Source organism: Culex quinquefasciatus, chromosome 1, assembly GCF_015732765.1.
Source record: "Culex quinquefasciatus strain JHB chromosome 1, VPISU_Cqui_1.0_pri_paternal, whole genome shotgun sequence".
Classification (NCBI taxonomy): Eukaryota; Metazoa; Arthropoda; class Insecta; order Diptera; family Culicidae; genus Culex; species Culex quinquefasciatus.
In genome coordinates, this window is record NC_051861.1 from 88116038 (window position 1) to 88131507 (window position 15470).

The 15470-nt window shown below is 38.2% G+C and overlaps 1 protein-coding gene across 1 annotated transcript in view; it reads right to left on the reverse strand.

Annotated features, from left to right (window-relative positions):
• LOC6046383 (F-actin-monooxygenase Mical) overlaps positions 1–15470 on the reverse strand; it is a 152310-nt gene that overhangs the window by 10519 nt on the left and 126321 nt on the right. The window contains 6 exon segments of the mRNA XM_038265855.1: positions 9182–9214; positions 9290–9601; positions 9661–10493; positions 10496–10640; positions 10643–13258; positions 14025–14177. Of these exon segments, the coding sequence (XP_038121783.1) occupies positions 9182–9214; positions 9290–9601; positions 9661–10493; positions 10496–10640; positions 10643–13258; positions 14025–14177 (4092 nt within the window).

Sequence of the window (15470 nt, forward strand, 5' to 3'; positions counted from 1 at the left end):
GATTTTATGTACATATGTCCGTTATGATGGTAATGATACATTGTGCCGTGACAGAATGACGTTTCTTTTTCTCAGTTTATTGCTGTAACTCGGAAATTTCAAAGAAAACATCCTCAATATTGTTACAGATTCTGAAAGTAAATATTATATTCTATTTTCTGGACAACTCTGATTTTTATTACAAAAAATGATTTACCATAATTTGTTAGGTAGGTACCCTATTTAGAAAAAATGGCACCATTAACATTGAATTTATGTGTATTACATAAAAAATATGTCCACAGTCTTATTCCCATCATTGATGTATAATTTGATAAACCTTCATAATACATATAATATTACTTAAATGACATTTGCAACGTTTTCAAGTGGTTTTAAATAGTCGAAATTTTTTATCTTGCGAATGAACTATTCGATTGATTTGGTGTTTTCGGAAATGCATTTTCCACCTGCCCAGCTGTTTTGCAATCATTAGTTTTAAAAATATCTAAGTACTGACGATTTATTTTTCGCTGAAAAAAACTTTTTGCAGTAATGTACAACGGAAATTCACTAAAAATCAAAATATTTTTTAATCGATCGCAGGCATGCTATATATGATTTTTAACTCTAACAAAAAAAATACACATTTTTATAATTAACTTTTGAATTCCCAAAATTTGCATTTAATTTTTCCAAAAACGTATGTTTGCCGTGACTTATACAATTTTCACACAAATTTTAAACATTTTCAACTGCATTTTTGAAATTAGAATCGAACTTGCAATCGAAAAGCTATTTTTGAAATTTTGATAAATATTCTACAATGAAAAATTTTTCTTCATAAGTGTCCATTACTTTTATTTTTTTAGTTTTTATATATGTACAATTTTTTATAAAATCGTCTAAAAAACATTGTAGATTTGTCTTTTCGTTCTTGCGATACAGCCACTTAAATATATAAAATAAAAAGATAGTTTTCAAAATGTCATCCGAACAGCACGATTTTTTATTCAAGATAGCCCTTTCATTCATTAAATATTATCTAAATTTAGAAAATTTTAAATTTTCCGCAAATTCTAAGCCAGGGCTACCTAAGATCCGGCAGCGAAGGCATTTTATCTGGCCTACGGCGGTTTTCGAAAATTGTTTGTGTAGACCGTTCATGAAAATTATATTAATGTCATAAATTCAAAAAAAATCAATTATATGATAAAATTTTTTAACATTTTTAACAAAACATTTATTGAAACATTTATATGAATTTAGTTTTTATCTTTTTTATGTACAAAAAAAAATCAAGGACGTGCTGGTATGGAGAAAAGTTACAAATTGTCTATATATATATATATATATTTTTAAAATGTTTACATGGATTTCAGGTTGTGTGATATTACAGCGTTATTTTGCCAAAATTAACACATTTGAGCAATTCTCTACGGAATCGGTCTTTTTTCTTTAATTTTAATTTTTGTATTTTTTAATCCGGCTGAAACTTTGTTGGTGCCTTCGGTATGCCCAAAGAAGCCATGTTGCATCATTAGTTCGCTCATATAATTTTCCATAGAAATTTGTCAGCTGTCCATACAAAAATGATTTATGAAAGTTCGAAAATCTGTATCTTTGGAAGGATTTTTTTGATCGATTTGGTGTCTTCGGCAAAGTTGTAGGTATGGATAAGTTCGACACTGAAAAAATATGGCAGTCGGTAAAAAAAATTTAGTGATTTTCTACTTCACTTTTTGTCATTAAAACATGACTTGCAAAAAACACTATTTTTATTTTTTTATTTTCTGACATGTTTTAGGGGATATCAAATGCCAACTCTTCATTCATCGGTCTTTTTTTTTAATCAAGAGCAACAAAGTTCAAAAATGCAATATATAGAGAATTTTCTCAGCTTTTCAAAAATATTTTTTTCAAGAGTGGGCACTAATTTTAAAAAATAAATAACTGCTACTATTTTCAAAAAAGTTACCTGAAAATTGCTATAATTTGAAAACGGTGCACTTTATCAAAATGTAACTAAAGTTTTATGATTGCAAATTTGATTTTATATCGAAAAATTAAGTTGACAAATTTTTGTGACCAATATTTCGATTTTTTTTTAAATCCGTATTGATTAAAAAATGTATAACTCGCTCAAAGACTTTTTGCCTTTTCGGCAAATTTCTAATGTCCCCTAAAACATATCAGAAAATAAAAAAATAAAAATAGTGATTTTTGCAAGTCATGTTTTAATGACAAAAAGTGAAGTAGAAAATCACTAAAATTTTTTTTACCAACTACCATATTTTTTCAGTGTCGAACTTTTCCATACCTACAACTTTGCCGAAGACACCAAATCGATCAAAAAATTCCTTCCAAAGATACAGATTTTCGAATTTTCATAAATCATTTTTGTATGGACAGCTGACAAATTTGTATGGAAAATTATATGAGCGAACTAATGATGCAACATGGCTTCTTTGGGCATACCGAAGGCACCAAAAAAGTTTCAGCCGGATTAAAAAATACAAAAAAAAAATCGAATGACCGAAATCTCAGAGAATTGCTCATTTACCATATTAATGCTCTGGACATATGTATCTCGAAGCAAATTTGGTTTAAAAAATAATAAAATTTATAAACAAAAAATATTTTTTATAGGTGGTTTGAAAAATATTTTTTTCCTTAGTTTTGTTTAAAATCTTCGAATTTTAAATCAATTTGATTTCACAAATAAAAAATTAAATAAAAAAACACTTTAAATTTTTTTGACTCTAAAATTAATTTAAAAAAACAGATTCAATGTTTGATTTTTAAATTGTACTTTTGAATTTCATATCAATTTAAAGTAGAAAATAGAAACTATAAATTAAATCATCGATTTGAAAATACTGCAACAAGAAAACTGGATTAGGGATTTTTTTATCAACCTGTTTACTACTCCAATTGCAATTTTTAAATCAGAATTTTTTAAAGCAATCGGCAAACATTTGAATTTAAAATCAATTCATCAAAGTGGGAAATATTAAGGAGGGCGCAAAATTGATGCTTCGCCAAGGGCCCTTGGACCCAAGGTGCATCCCTGAAGAAAAGTGACATTTTTCGTAGAGCAAAAGTTACTAAAAATGACCTCATGAACACGCGAAAAAATATGTGGAATTTCCACTTGTAACCTTTCCTAGAGAAAGTTACTCAAAACCCTATACAATATTCCTATGCTCAATTTTGTTAAAGTTTTGATCCGGAGAATAACTTAGTATAACATCGCAAAGCGCTAGGAGTTGATTCCGAAAAGAAACAGGATGTTTTGGGATATTTTTTTGTTTCTTGGGCCCAATACACACCACATGTTCCAATTTCAATCCAAATTTGCCTTTTAACTCAAGTTTAACTTATGTTACGATTTTGTTTTAAATTTTTATTAATGTTTTATGTACACCAACATAATAATTTTTTACAATCATCGACTTGACGTGACCTCAACCCACTAGATCGATTACTTATCTATCCAGGCTTTTAAGCGAAGATGGCGTTCGAATGTTGAACGTCTGAAATATCAAAATCGCGCAAGAGCACCAACATTAGAAAAAATGCGGCTGTCATGCCATGGCACACTTTTTCGTAATGTTGGTACCACTGCGTGATTTTGACATTTCGGGCGTTCACCATTCGAACGCCAAAAGCTGGATAAGCTGCACTGGATTTCAGCCATCGCCTCATTTCTCCTAAACGACTTTTCATTTTAACGTTCCTCAAAACACGGGTCCCCCACAGACCGTTATTATAAATAAAAAATATCCACCCAAACCAATGATTGGACATGGTTCCTGGGACCATTCTGCACCTCTGGGCCGAGTTTCAAAATATTTGCCGGCAGAAATTTTGAATACGGTCAGTTTTAGTGTTTCGTGTAGAAATTAAGGGGAAATCACATGTAAAATGCGTAGAAAAAGATCAAAGTTTCAATATTTTAACTCCAAAACATTACTGATCATGGTTTTAAATTATATTAACTTGTAGCAGAATGATATAAAACGATTTACAGCACTGACTTTGCCGGATTAAGCCGAAGTTAAGTGACTTAAGTATATTATTTACAAGGTTATACCTTAATATTAAAAACTCCTACATCAAGAAATTAAAGTCAAGGTTCACTAGATAGCACAAAAATAACTTAAAATGGGGTGACTTTGTGCCAAGGGTGACATTGTACCAATAAATGCATAAAGATTTCTTTGACAAGCTTGAATTTTGTGTTAATTTATTTACTTGTAGACGGATTAATTTGGTCTATTTATGTTCCCACAAAGCAATTTGATGATATTGCTACGCAAATCTGCTTATTCTGTTTGAATAAAGCCTGTTGATTTAAAATTTAATTAATTAAATAAATTTAAAATCTCCTGGAATCCTCCAAATTTGAAAATTATGCTCACGTTTTTCAGTTCTGAATCAATTCCTTCTGAAATTAAATAAATCAATCAAAATATTAGGAAACAAATTTTGTGACGTGGCAAGTTTGTGACATAGCAATTAGAATAAAATTGTTCTTTTTTGTTTTAAAACGTTTACAAATTTCAATCTTACGAATGAAATCCGGAGAGTACTCCAGCTATCATTTAGCTCATCTATTTTTGTGGTCCTGAGTAATGACTATACTTAGCAAAAGTTTAATGGCACAACTTCCCACAGGATTAATATTTCAAACCAACCAATTATTTTTCAACATTGCAGTTATCGTCATAAAATAAAAAAAATAAAATAAAATAACTTTTTATAATTGAATAAAATAATGTTGATACACTCATAGTTAGGATTCAATAAACATATTATTGATCATCAAGAACGTTCACTAATAATGTATTCATCAAAACAAATCCTACTTCTGCCCAATGTAAAAACACAATCGATCTTTTAACAAGCTTGGCATATCTTATGAAAACATGAAAATAGTACAGTTAAATATCAAATCAAATCAAATTGTTCGCTCTACAACATTACCAACCAAACTGGGGTGAGAGGCAACCACGTTTAACACTCTAACACCGAACCCGATATAGTCAAGTATGTATAGGCGATGTAAGTTTTCAATGTGACTTGTGTCCTAAAACTCTTGTCGGGGTCAAACGGTATGGCTTATGAAACTAAAGCTTTATCTATTTTATCTATTTTTTAGTGTTTCGTACTTATTGAACTTTTTATGTCAGAGGACATAATCAAAGAACAATATTTGCAACGATTATACTTTGCAATTCAAGCTTATCGAACTTGGTGTTAAGCTATCTGGCTATTATAAAATCAAAATTTGGCACAATGTCACTCCTTGGCTCAAAGTCACCCCATTTTAAGTTATTTTGTGCTATCTAGTGAACCTTGACTTTAAATTCCTAATGTAGGGTTTTTTTAATATTAAGGTAAACTTGTAAATAATATACTTAAGTCACTTAACTTAGGCTTAATCCGGCCAAGTCAGTGCTGTTAATCGTTTTTATATCATTCTGCTACATGTTAATAGAATTTAAAACCATGACCAGTAATGTTTTGGAATTAAAACATTGAAACTTTGATCTTTCCTACGCATTTTACATGTGATTTCCCCTTAATTTCTACTCGAAACACTAAAACTGACCGTATTCGAAATTTCTGCCGGCAAATATTTTGAAACTCGGCCCAGAGGTGTAGAATGGTCCCAGGAACCATGTCCAATCATTGGTTTGGGTGGAAATTTTTTATTTATAATAACGGTCTGTGGGGGACCCGTGCAAAACTTCTTCTCTAAAACAGATTGTTCAAAACGTTTTCATAAAACATTTGTATCACGCAAAAATATAATTTCACGTCCTTCATACAATTATCAGCCAGCATGAAAATCCGTAGATTTTGGAGATCAATCCGTAGATCCGTAGAAATGGCTGAAATCCGTAGATCTACGGAGAAATCCGTAGATATGGCATCCCTGGCGCCAGGTGAGTGGTTGCCGAAAAAAAAATGAATTTGATTAAACCGTTTTTGGAGGACGATGGTTCGGCACTCGAGTGTCCCGTCTGTTTGTCTGTGGTTTTAGGCTGCAAATTATTTAAAAACACCTCTTTTTTCGCATGTTCAAAAATGGAAGGGATCGTACCGCCCCTCCGTCACGAAAACGGACCTCGGATTCGTGATCAGGGACAAAAGTTACGAGGGGTCGGGGCAATTTATGTGTGAGTTGGCGGAGAATTACCCGTTGATATTTTTGATTTTGGATCGTCATATCAATTTTCGTGGCTATCAAGAGTCCATTTAAAAAGAAACCCAATTACCAAACAAGTACTGTATTGTGCTCTGAAACAGAAAAAAGTAGATATTATGTTTTAGAAGAATTTAGATTAGTGGAATCTTTAAATAACTATCAATACAAGTGGAATTCTAAGTATTCTAACAACATGCGACAAACTCTGATTATAATACGGCAGATTTTTCATACATTTCGAAAGTAATAATACATTTATTAAGCTACTCCGTATTTAAAAAAATACTCGAAAATTCAGTGTTTACAATATTAGTACCAATTGATCGTAAATTCAAATGTTTTTTTTTTTTTTTGAAAATCTCAAGAGATACCCCCTGGATTGATTTTTTAGGAAAAAATAAGTAACTGTGGCAAATTTGAGCCAAATCGGTTAAGGCTAAGGGGTCGCTTTTGATCGTTGAAGTTTATATGGGGGAAACCGCAGAAATGTATGAAGAAGAACATCGCTTTTGGCAGCAGGTGGCGAAGGTTTTGCTCAAATTTGTTCAAGTGGGAGATTCTTTTAGGAAATTCATTTCCCCACAACATTGTCAAAGGTGCAAGAAGATTTTTTTTTATATTTTGAAAATACTTAAATTTTTTATGGGTATTTTTTTGATATTTTGAAAATACTTAAATTTTTTATGGGTAGGTATCAAACGAAGCGAATTTTTTGTTATGATTTTTCACTTTTATAACATTTTTTTTTTTTTGTAAATTAATCAAATTTTCACAAAATACCATATTTTACGAAATTATTGAAATTTTCAATCCAAACGAATTTGATAAGCATTTTCACTTTACAAACATTCGTCTCTTACTTAGTTTATCCATAAAATATCTTCAGGAAACTTTGAGGAGTGGTTGCAAATCATCTTTTAAGTGGATTTAATAAATTTTCTGAATTAGGAAATTTTGCGTTTTCTACATGTATGTAACCCCTTAACTAATTTGGGTTCGCTGAACTCTAGCAATTCAAGATGGCGTACTATATGGCGTGGATAGAATGTTATTTACTAAATTAGTCAATATTGATCGGTCGCACGCCTGTTACATGTTGTTTAAAAATTGACTAATTCCATCGCCATATTGGAAGCCATTTTGGATTATACACTCCCAGGTTACTTTGGACAATAATTGTGGTCATATTCAAATTCAGAGACCCCAAATTGGTTAAAATTTACTAGACGATATCATTTCTTATTTGAATATTGTGAATCTTCCGCATAGCCGCCATATTGACCGCCATCTTGAATATCTCGCTTCCCTTAAGGAATCCGGCTAGGTGTTCGCGATATTCGAACTCAGAGGGTCGATTTAGTCTAGAACCATCAACATCTGGCCTGTTACATGATTTTCCGTTCGACTCACCATTTTGGGCTGTGCTTGTGCCTTGACTAATGTTTTTCGGCGTCATTTGTTTTTCTCGCTAGCAGTCATAAAATCAGTCCTTTTTTTCATTGTTGATCGGAAGGCACGCCGCCGGTTGAGTTCGTCGAAGTCGATAGCGGGACATTTCGCATTTTCGGCATCCATTTAGTTGGGTGAAAAATACGTTTTTTTTCTATCTGGTATAGGAAAAATTCACGTATGTTTGGCAGTTCAATTTTCCATTTCTCACCAATAAAACGAAATGCTTTTAAAGCTATCGCTAGATTATGGGTTGAAAATTATTTGAAGAAGTTGTAATCGAAGGCCAAAGTGCTGATTTACCAACATTAGGTGCTCGATGGGATTACATGCCGTTCCCCTAATTTGATTTGAAAACTCGTTTATAGAGCAATTCCAGCTCAAATCAGGAATTTTTCTGGTACTTTTGTACTCGACCCTCTCCGATTTCAATTAAACTTTTTAGACTTGTTATCCTAGGCCTATATAAGCTATTTCTGTTTATATGGAACCAGTTTCACTCGAAAATGACATTTGAGAAGGGTGTAAGTAATTTAATTTTTTTTTTGTATTTTGTAATTTGAAAATCACTGTAACTCAAAGCCGTTGCATCGTAAAAAATGGTCAAAGACGAACTTGTAGGAAATCGGACGAGCTTTCTGAAAAAAATACACCGAAAGAAAAATACACGCCACTTCTATGAAACTTTTCAATTTTTAAGCTTAAAAGTTAAATTGAAGGTGATGTCACGATTTTTTTTGATTAAATTTTTTTAAGGAAAAAAAAAAGACTCTCGAAAAATGCAGGATGGTATGCCCCGCCAAAAATCTATATCCATATTGCAAATCATAAAAATTTACCAATTTCCCAAAATTACGTTATATTGCAGTCAAAAAAAACTTTGATTATAAAACATGTTTAGTATCCAGTTGGTGAGAAAAGTTTTTTAGAAAACAATACTGCCGTTCTACGCATAATTGTCCCATGTCAGTTTTTGACGATTTTGACTTTATGCCATTTTTATGTTTAGTCTGATGTGTACTTTAAGAAAAACACATAAAATCTGGTACTTTGTTCGGAAACTCATCAAAAACAACACCAAGTCTGTTTGTCCCATCGTTGAACTTCTACGCATAATTGTCCCACCCAGTATTTTTTTACACGGAATCATTTGTTTTACTAAGCATTATGCCTTGTTTACCTGTTGTATAGCAAGAGGATCACAAACAAGGTTGATAAACTGCTAACTGGGGCGATTAGGGACACATAGGGCGAATAGGAACCCACGGGACAATTATGCGTAGAAACACAGAAATCGGTCGAAAAAATTCAATCGCGTTTTTCTCAGTTGCACTTTTTTGAACATTGGACAATTATACGTAGAACGGCAGAATAAAGTTTGAGATTTCGTTAATATTTTATCCAGCTAATCGAAGGAAATCATAAGTTAGTTACTGTGCTCAGGGAAAATAGTGCATGTTTTTAAATTAAACTTAGAAAAAAAAATAAAGATTATCTGCAAAACAACAATCAACCAAAAATAGAGAAATTCCTTACACCAAAACCCATATTCCTCACATCAAAGCACGACTGAAAGAGGTAAACAGAAACAGATATTGAATAAAACAGATTTTCCCACCACCAGCCACTTCATCCTGTACCCACCTTGGACTTATCCTTCAGCTTCGGCGAGATCTTGAACCTCAAAAAGCCCACACCTCCTCCGCCACTAGTCGAACTACTCGCACTGTTCGGCACCGCCAACTCATTCCCACTTCCGCAGCCCGCCTCCTTCTTGGTCGGCGACGAGTCCTTACTGCCGGACGACGCACCAGTCGCCGGTTGCGCTTCCGTCTTCTTCCTGCTGTTGAAAAACTCCGACACCTTCTCGATGATGCTCTTGCGGCGCTCGCGGTCCTTGCACTTGCTGCGCGTCCTCAGCCGCAGCTCGTCGCTGGCCCCGCCACTGGAACCGGTCTGGGGAGGAAAGAATACTAAGTGAGTTCAGGGGAGTTGTATGTTTGGCGATGGCTTACCGTTGGGCTCTGCACCAGGTTCGGGTCGGACACGTAGTCCTGCAGCTTGGCCCCGATCAGGGGTTCGTCCACCGGCGAGATAAAGTCCGGATCGTTGCTGAGGTTTTTGAGGATCGACACGTCGTTGACGCTCTTCGAGGTCATCAGCTTGGTCGAGCGCTCCTTGAACTTGGTGTCGTCGCACTTGTTCGGATCTTGGTCATTGAGTTCGCGCAGGTTGATGTGGAACTTTTTGCGCAGCAGCTGGACCCGGTCTTCAGGGGAGAGGCCGAGGTCCTGGTTGGATTTGAGGCGGGCACGGGCGCGGGCTTCTTCGCGGAGTTGCTCCGTGAGGGTGAGCGTTTCTTCCGCGGGTTTCTTGGCGTTCGTGCGAGGAGTTGCTTGCAGGTAGCTTGCTGGGGTGGCGAACGCTGCGATGTTCTCCTTGTTGGGGAAGATCGGCACCGGGGTTGGCTGGGCGAAGGTTGTTTCCTTGCTGTCGAGGATGCGGTTACGGCGATCGCTGGCTACGGGTTGATAGGAAGGGAATCCTTCGGGGGGATGTGCTGGTGTAGGATGGCTCGGAGTGACCGGAGACACTCCCGGGAGCACGTTGTTTCGGTTTCGACTCCGGTTGAGGCGCTTCTCCGCGTTCAGCTGCTTCTTCGTTTGCAGCTTGTCCATGACTAGATCGTGAATGATGTCCTTCTGCTTGACGCGCTCCTTGGTGATCTCCTCGATCTTCTTCTCCACGCTCTTTGGCACTTCGAGTGAACTTTGTTCGGTGTAAATGCTCGCCGCGGCCGGTTTCTTCACTGGTTCCACTACCGAAGCCTCATCCAACCCGGCATCCCCTTCGACGACTTTCGCTTGCTCTTCTTAACCTCCAACGAGTCTCGAGCGCTACTGATCAGCGCGATCTTCTGCTGCAGCCGCTTCACGTACTCATCGTACCCGATGTCGATGTTGTTCTTCAGCGAGTCCTTCCTCATATTCCTCTCCAGACTGCTTCGCTTTCCCCGGAACTCGACTCCGTTGACACCTTCCGAACCGGACTCCTCCCGACTTTCTCCTCCATCTGCTGCTTCGAGCTGAACGAATTCACGCTTCCTCGACCGCTGCTTCCACTACCCACAGTTCGTTCCACCGGAGCCACGATCGTCGGCGCTTCACTCTCCTCCGTAGTCGTTGCCGTTCCCTGCGACGAAGTCACAATCAGCAAGCTATCCTCCTCGATATCGTTCAAGCTATCCAGCTGCTGCGGCGGCTGCTGCAACGCCTTGTTCTGCGCCGCCAACGCACTGAACGTGATCTTCGCGGGCGGTTCCTCGTTCATCGGCGTTTTCGAATCGTCCGCCGCGGCACTGTTCAGCAGGTACGCTCCCTGCTCGATGTAGTCCACCCCGGCGACCTGCTTGTTGATCGCTTCCACCAGCTTTGGCTTGCTCGACTGCGCCAGCTGTCCATAGTTGTTCCCCATCGCGTACGTCGCCGGCTTGGGGCTTCTCGGATCGACAAACTCCACGTAACCGCGGTTCTTCAGCATCGCCCGATTCGTGGCGGAGTAACTCTCGATGCAGCTCTCCTCCTCGGATCCCGTGTCCATAAATTCAATGTCCTCGATCGCCAAGTTCTTCATAATTCCATCCTCGGAAGCCTGCTGGCGAACTTCCACCGACGCCAACGGCGCAGCCGCGATCACCTTCTTCTGCTGCAGCCGTCCATGCTTCGGCTTGTTCCGCCGGATCGTGCCCTTGTTCGAGCTCAACGCAAACTCAATGTCGACAAAGTTCTCCGACACGGCGTCGTCCGCCGCCCAGTCGGACAGTTCGGTTTCCGTCAGGTTCTGCGCCGTAAGTTCCGTTTCCGAGTCGGATCCTTCCGCTTTGGCGAGCTGCGGAAGCAGCTGGGACGGCGCAAGCGGAGTCTTTTCCGCGTCGGTTTCCGGTGACTTGCGGTTCGCGGCGAAGCTTAGGTTGCGCGGCTTTTGTGGTTGGAGATCCAGCACCAGCGGCAGGTTCTTTAGCGTGTCCAGCTTGTTTTCGTTGCGCGTGTCGAACTTGAGGTCCGGCTTCGGCTGGGTGGGACTAGATGGTTTGGAAGCCGGCTTCTCGACGGGATCCTCTTTGGGTTCGAGCTCGAGAACCGGCAGCGGGATCGGAGGAGGCATTCGCTCCTCCGTCGGAGTTGGAAGCTTATCCTCTAGCACACATATACTGTCCAGATTCATCTCCTGCTGGGAAAGCTTCGCGGCGATCTTCGTATCCGGTGGCAGCTCCTCCAGCAGCTTGAGATCCTCCGGATCTCCGATGTACTTCCCGTCGATGATCATCAGACTGTCGATCTGCATCAGCTCTCCGGCGGTATCGCGCACCTCAACCCTCGGCACGAACCGTTCATCGTTCTGCGTCTCCGGACTGGTCGTCGAGTCCAGGATAAAGTGCGGGATGTCATCGACGCTCGAAGTACTGCTGCTGCTACTGCTGGAGCTCGATTCCGATATGCTGTCGGAATCGATGTCCTCCTCGTCTTCCTGTTCCTTATTCCAGGGAACTTCCGGCACTTGAATGGAAGTCTCGTGCGCTGGACTTCGCGTACGTTCCTGCTCTTCCTCTTCCTCCACCTTGTTCTCGTTGCTATCGATCTTGATGCTGCTGATAATGTCCGGGATGTTGTTCTTCAGCTCTCCATTGCTCTGAACGGACGTTCCTTTAGCCGCCGACGGCGGAGTCATGCTAAAGTTCAGCGTAGTCTCCACCAGCGATCGATCGCAGTTTGGCGAGTCCGACGTCAAGTCGATAAACATGTGCTTCAGGTTGGAGATGTTCTTGATCTCCACGATCCGATCGCCGTCCTCCACGATCGGTTTCTGCTCCGTTGGCTCTTCCTCCACCCTTCTCGACTCCTTCTCTGGCGTGATCAAGCTTATCGTCTCGATCAGTCGTTCGTTGTTGTTGTTTGGGCGATCGTCCTTCTTGTCCTTGGCTTCCTCCTTCTTCAGCTCGTTCAGCTTGTTCTCGACCAGCGTTGCGTTGACCGTTTCAGCGTACCTCTTGGGCGCGATCTTCCCGTCGTACACGTTCTCCTTCTCTTCGTTCCTGCCGGTCAGCATGGCTTCCTTGCGTAGCGCCAGCAGCGATGTCGCTGTCGGAGCCGGAGCCGACGTCTTCTGCAGGAAGGTCTGCATCGTTGGGCTGATCTCCGGCGCCGGATTGAGCAGCTTCTGGCACTCGGTAATGTTCGAGTGGAAGCTTTTGAACTTGGAGTCCAGAGCCGAAGCGGAGCCACTCTTGAGCACCCCGGTTCCCGCGGTAGATTCTCCCAACAGATACTTCTTCAGCTCCAAACTCTTCTTCGAAGCGATCCCCTCGGTGCTGGCGGTCTTACTGAGCGCGTAGTCCCCAGGTCGTGGGATCGAGAGCGGAGCACGATTCTGGCTCAGCTTGATCGTGGGATCAACCTCGATCAGCGGTTTGAACTCCAGATGGATGTCACGCTTGTAGTACGGATCGTCGTCACCGGGCGATCGCTGCTTGCTGTCCGCGAGATTTCGCACGTTGGTCGTCGCCGAGAACTGCCGACGCTGACGGACGCCATTGTCGATCGTCATCTGCTTAACCTGTTGGGGTTTTTTTTAGGTTATGTTAAGCAGGCATTAGACTATGACAAACAAATAAACTCAAACTCATTGACAGTTTGCTTGCTTTGTTTGTTGGCCTGTATTTGTTTGCAGAAACGTCAGCATGCATACAATTTGAGTTATTTATGAAGGACTATGGATACGAACAAACAAACTCGCACTTTTTGTGTTTTACGGCAAACTCGCAGACAAAGCTAAATATATGCAGGCTGACGTTTCTGCACACAAATGCAGGCAAACAAACAGAGAGTCAACAAGTTTGTTTGTTTGTTTGTCGTAGTCTAATGCGTCCTTGAGTTTGCCGCAAACAAGTTTGTGAGTTTGACCAATTGGGTACTAAAACCCTATGTCAATTTTTATGTACAACGGTAGAAAACACGATTAAAAACCATTTCTAATATTTTTTTTATTTTAATGCAAAAAAAAAATATTGACAGGACAACATTTTTTTCGATTGATAAACTATGGTCTCCTTGGAACGAGCTGTCAGTAGGACCATTTCTGTCAAGAAGGACCATGAAGTTATTTTTTTTTTTAATTCAATAAATTCAACTTAAAATCCATTTGAAATCCTTTGTGCTCGTTCAAAGGGTCATTGTACTCAGAAAAATAAGCTTTATCGTTATGAGCAATAATATCACAAATTTAAACTTCATTTTAGGACCCAATTGTCAAACATGAACAAGTGCAATTTGGTTGTTATAATCTAATACCTGCTTCAAATTTCAAATTCGTTTGAACCTACCTGTACTTTAGCCGGTCGTCGCAGGTGCGTATCGTCGATGAAGATGCGCGGCGGCAGCCGGTGGTGGCTCGGCTCCTGGTCGAACTCCGAGTCCGTCGAGATCTCCGTCGCCGAGTTGACCTCCTCCGAGTTGGAGTCCGAGTCGGAACCGCCCTGAAAAAAAAAAATAGGCGGAAGACGTGTTACTACAAGCTGCTTCACGACAGGTGTTCTGAGTTTCAACAACGAAAAAAAAAAAAACAGATCAAAACTGAAGAACAACAACACAAAACAATTGCTTGAGGGGGGAAGTTAATTTCCAGAAAGAGCAGGTTTGAGGTTAGGAAGCAAGAACGCTTAGGTGGTAGAGCCAGCTTGGACGGGATTAGTGACGGCGTCGTCAACGTTAAACTAGTGCGCAGCGAGAAGTAAGCCTTCGGGTACGATTTAATCGAAAGAAGTTTTGTTTTGTTTGTTTAGTAGTTGATTGATTTGTAAAGTGTTGTTTTCATGAAATTTCGTGGTTTTGTACAGCGACGTGCAGAGCGAATGGTTCACAACTATACAAAGAAAAGTCCTGATGAGCTTTTTGAAAAACTGTCAATATCAACGTAATTTTCGACTGTTTGTTGCTGGTTAATGACGAGAATTCAAGAAAAGGCTGTGAATCAGGTTGTCAAGTTTCATGTTGATTCCGATGAGAAAGAATGCTAACAAGTTTCAAAGAATTCGTGGTGATTATTGTATTCGATCACAATAATAGAAAAATTTAAAAAAATGCAAATTAACAAATTTGACAAAAAACTAAATAAATCTTAAATTAATTAATTATTAAATTTATGGAATAAAAATAGAATTTAATAGAAAGGTTCAATTTGTTTTAAAATTTTTGACAAGCTTGAAGATTGGAAATTAATTTTTAATTTCCAAAATTCAAAAAAATCAAAATTTCAAAAATATATTTTTTTCAGATTAAAATAAAATAAAATAAAATTAAATAAACAATTCTAAATAAAGCATATTAAAAAAAATTCAAAATTAAAAAAAAAAAACAAAAATTTCAAAATTTTCTAAGAATTTAAAAAAATTAAAATTTCAAAAACAATTACAAATTTTAATTTAAAAAATAAAAAAATAATAATAAATAGATCGACTTTATTTCAGAAGTTTATTTTTTACATTTCAAAAATTACTAAAATTCTCAAAAATTTCACAAATTTAAAACAATAAAGATTCAAAAGTTTTGTGAAATGCTTGTAATTTTGAGAAATTTTTTAAATTTTTTGAAAATCTTTGAAATTTTTATAATTTTAGGAATTAAATATATTTTTTTTTGTTTATTATTACTTGGTTTTCGAAATATTTTAAATCTTTAGATTTTTTTATTTTAATAAAAAAAAGATTTTTTTTAGAATTTTGGTTTTTTTTTGTTTTTTTTTTCCAAAATTAAAAAATAAACAATTTTAA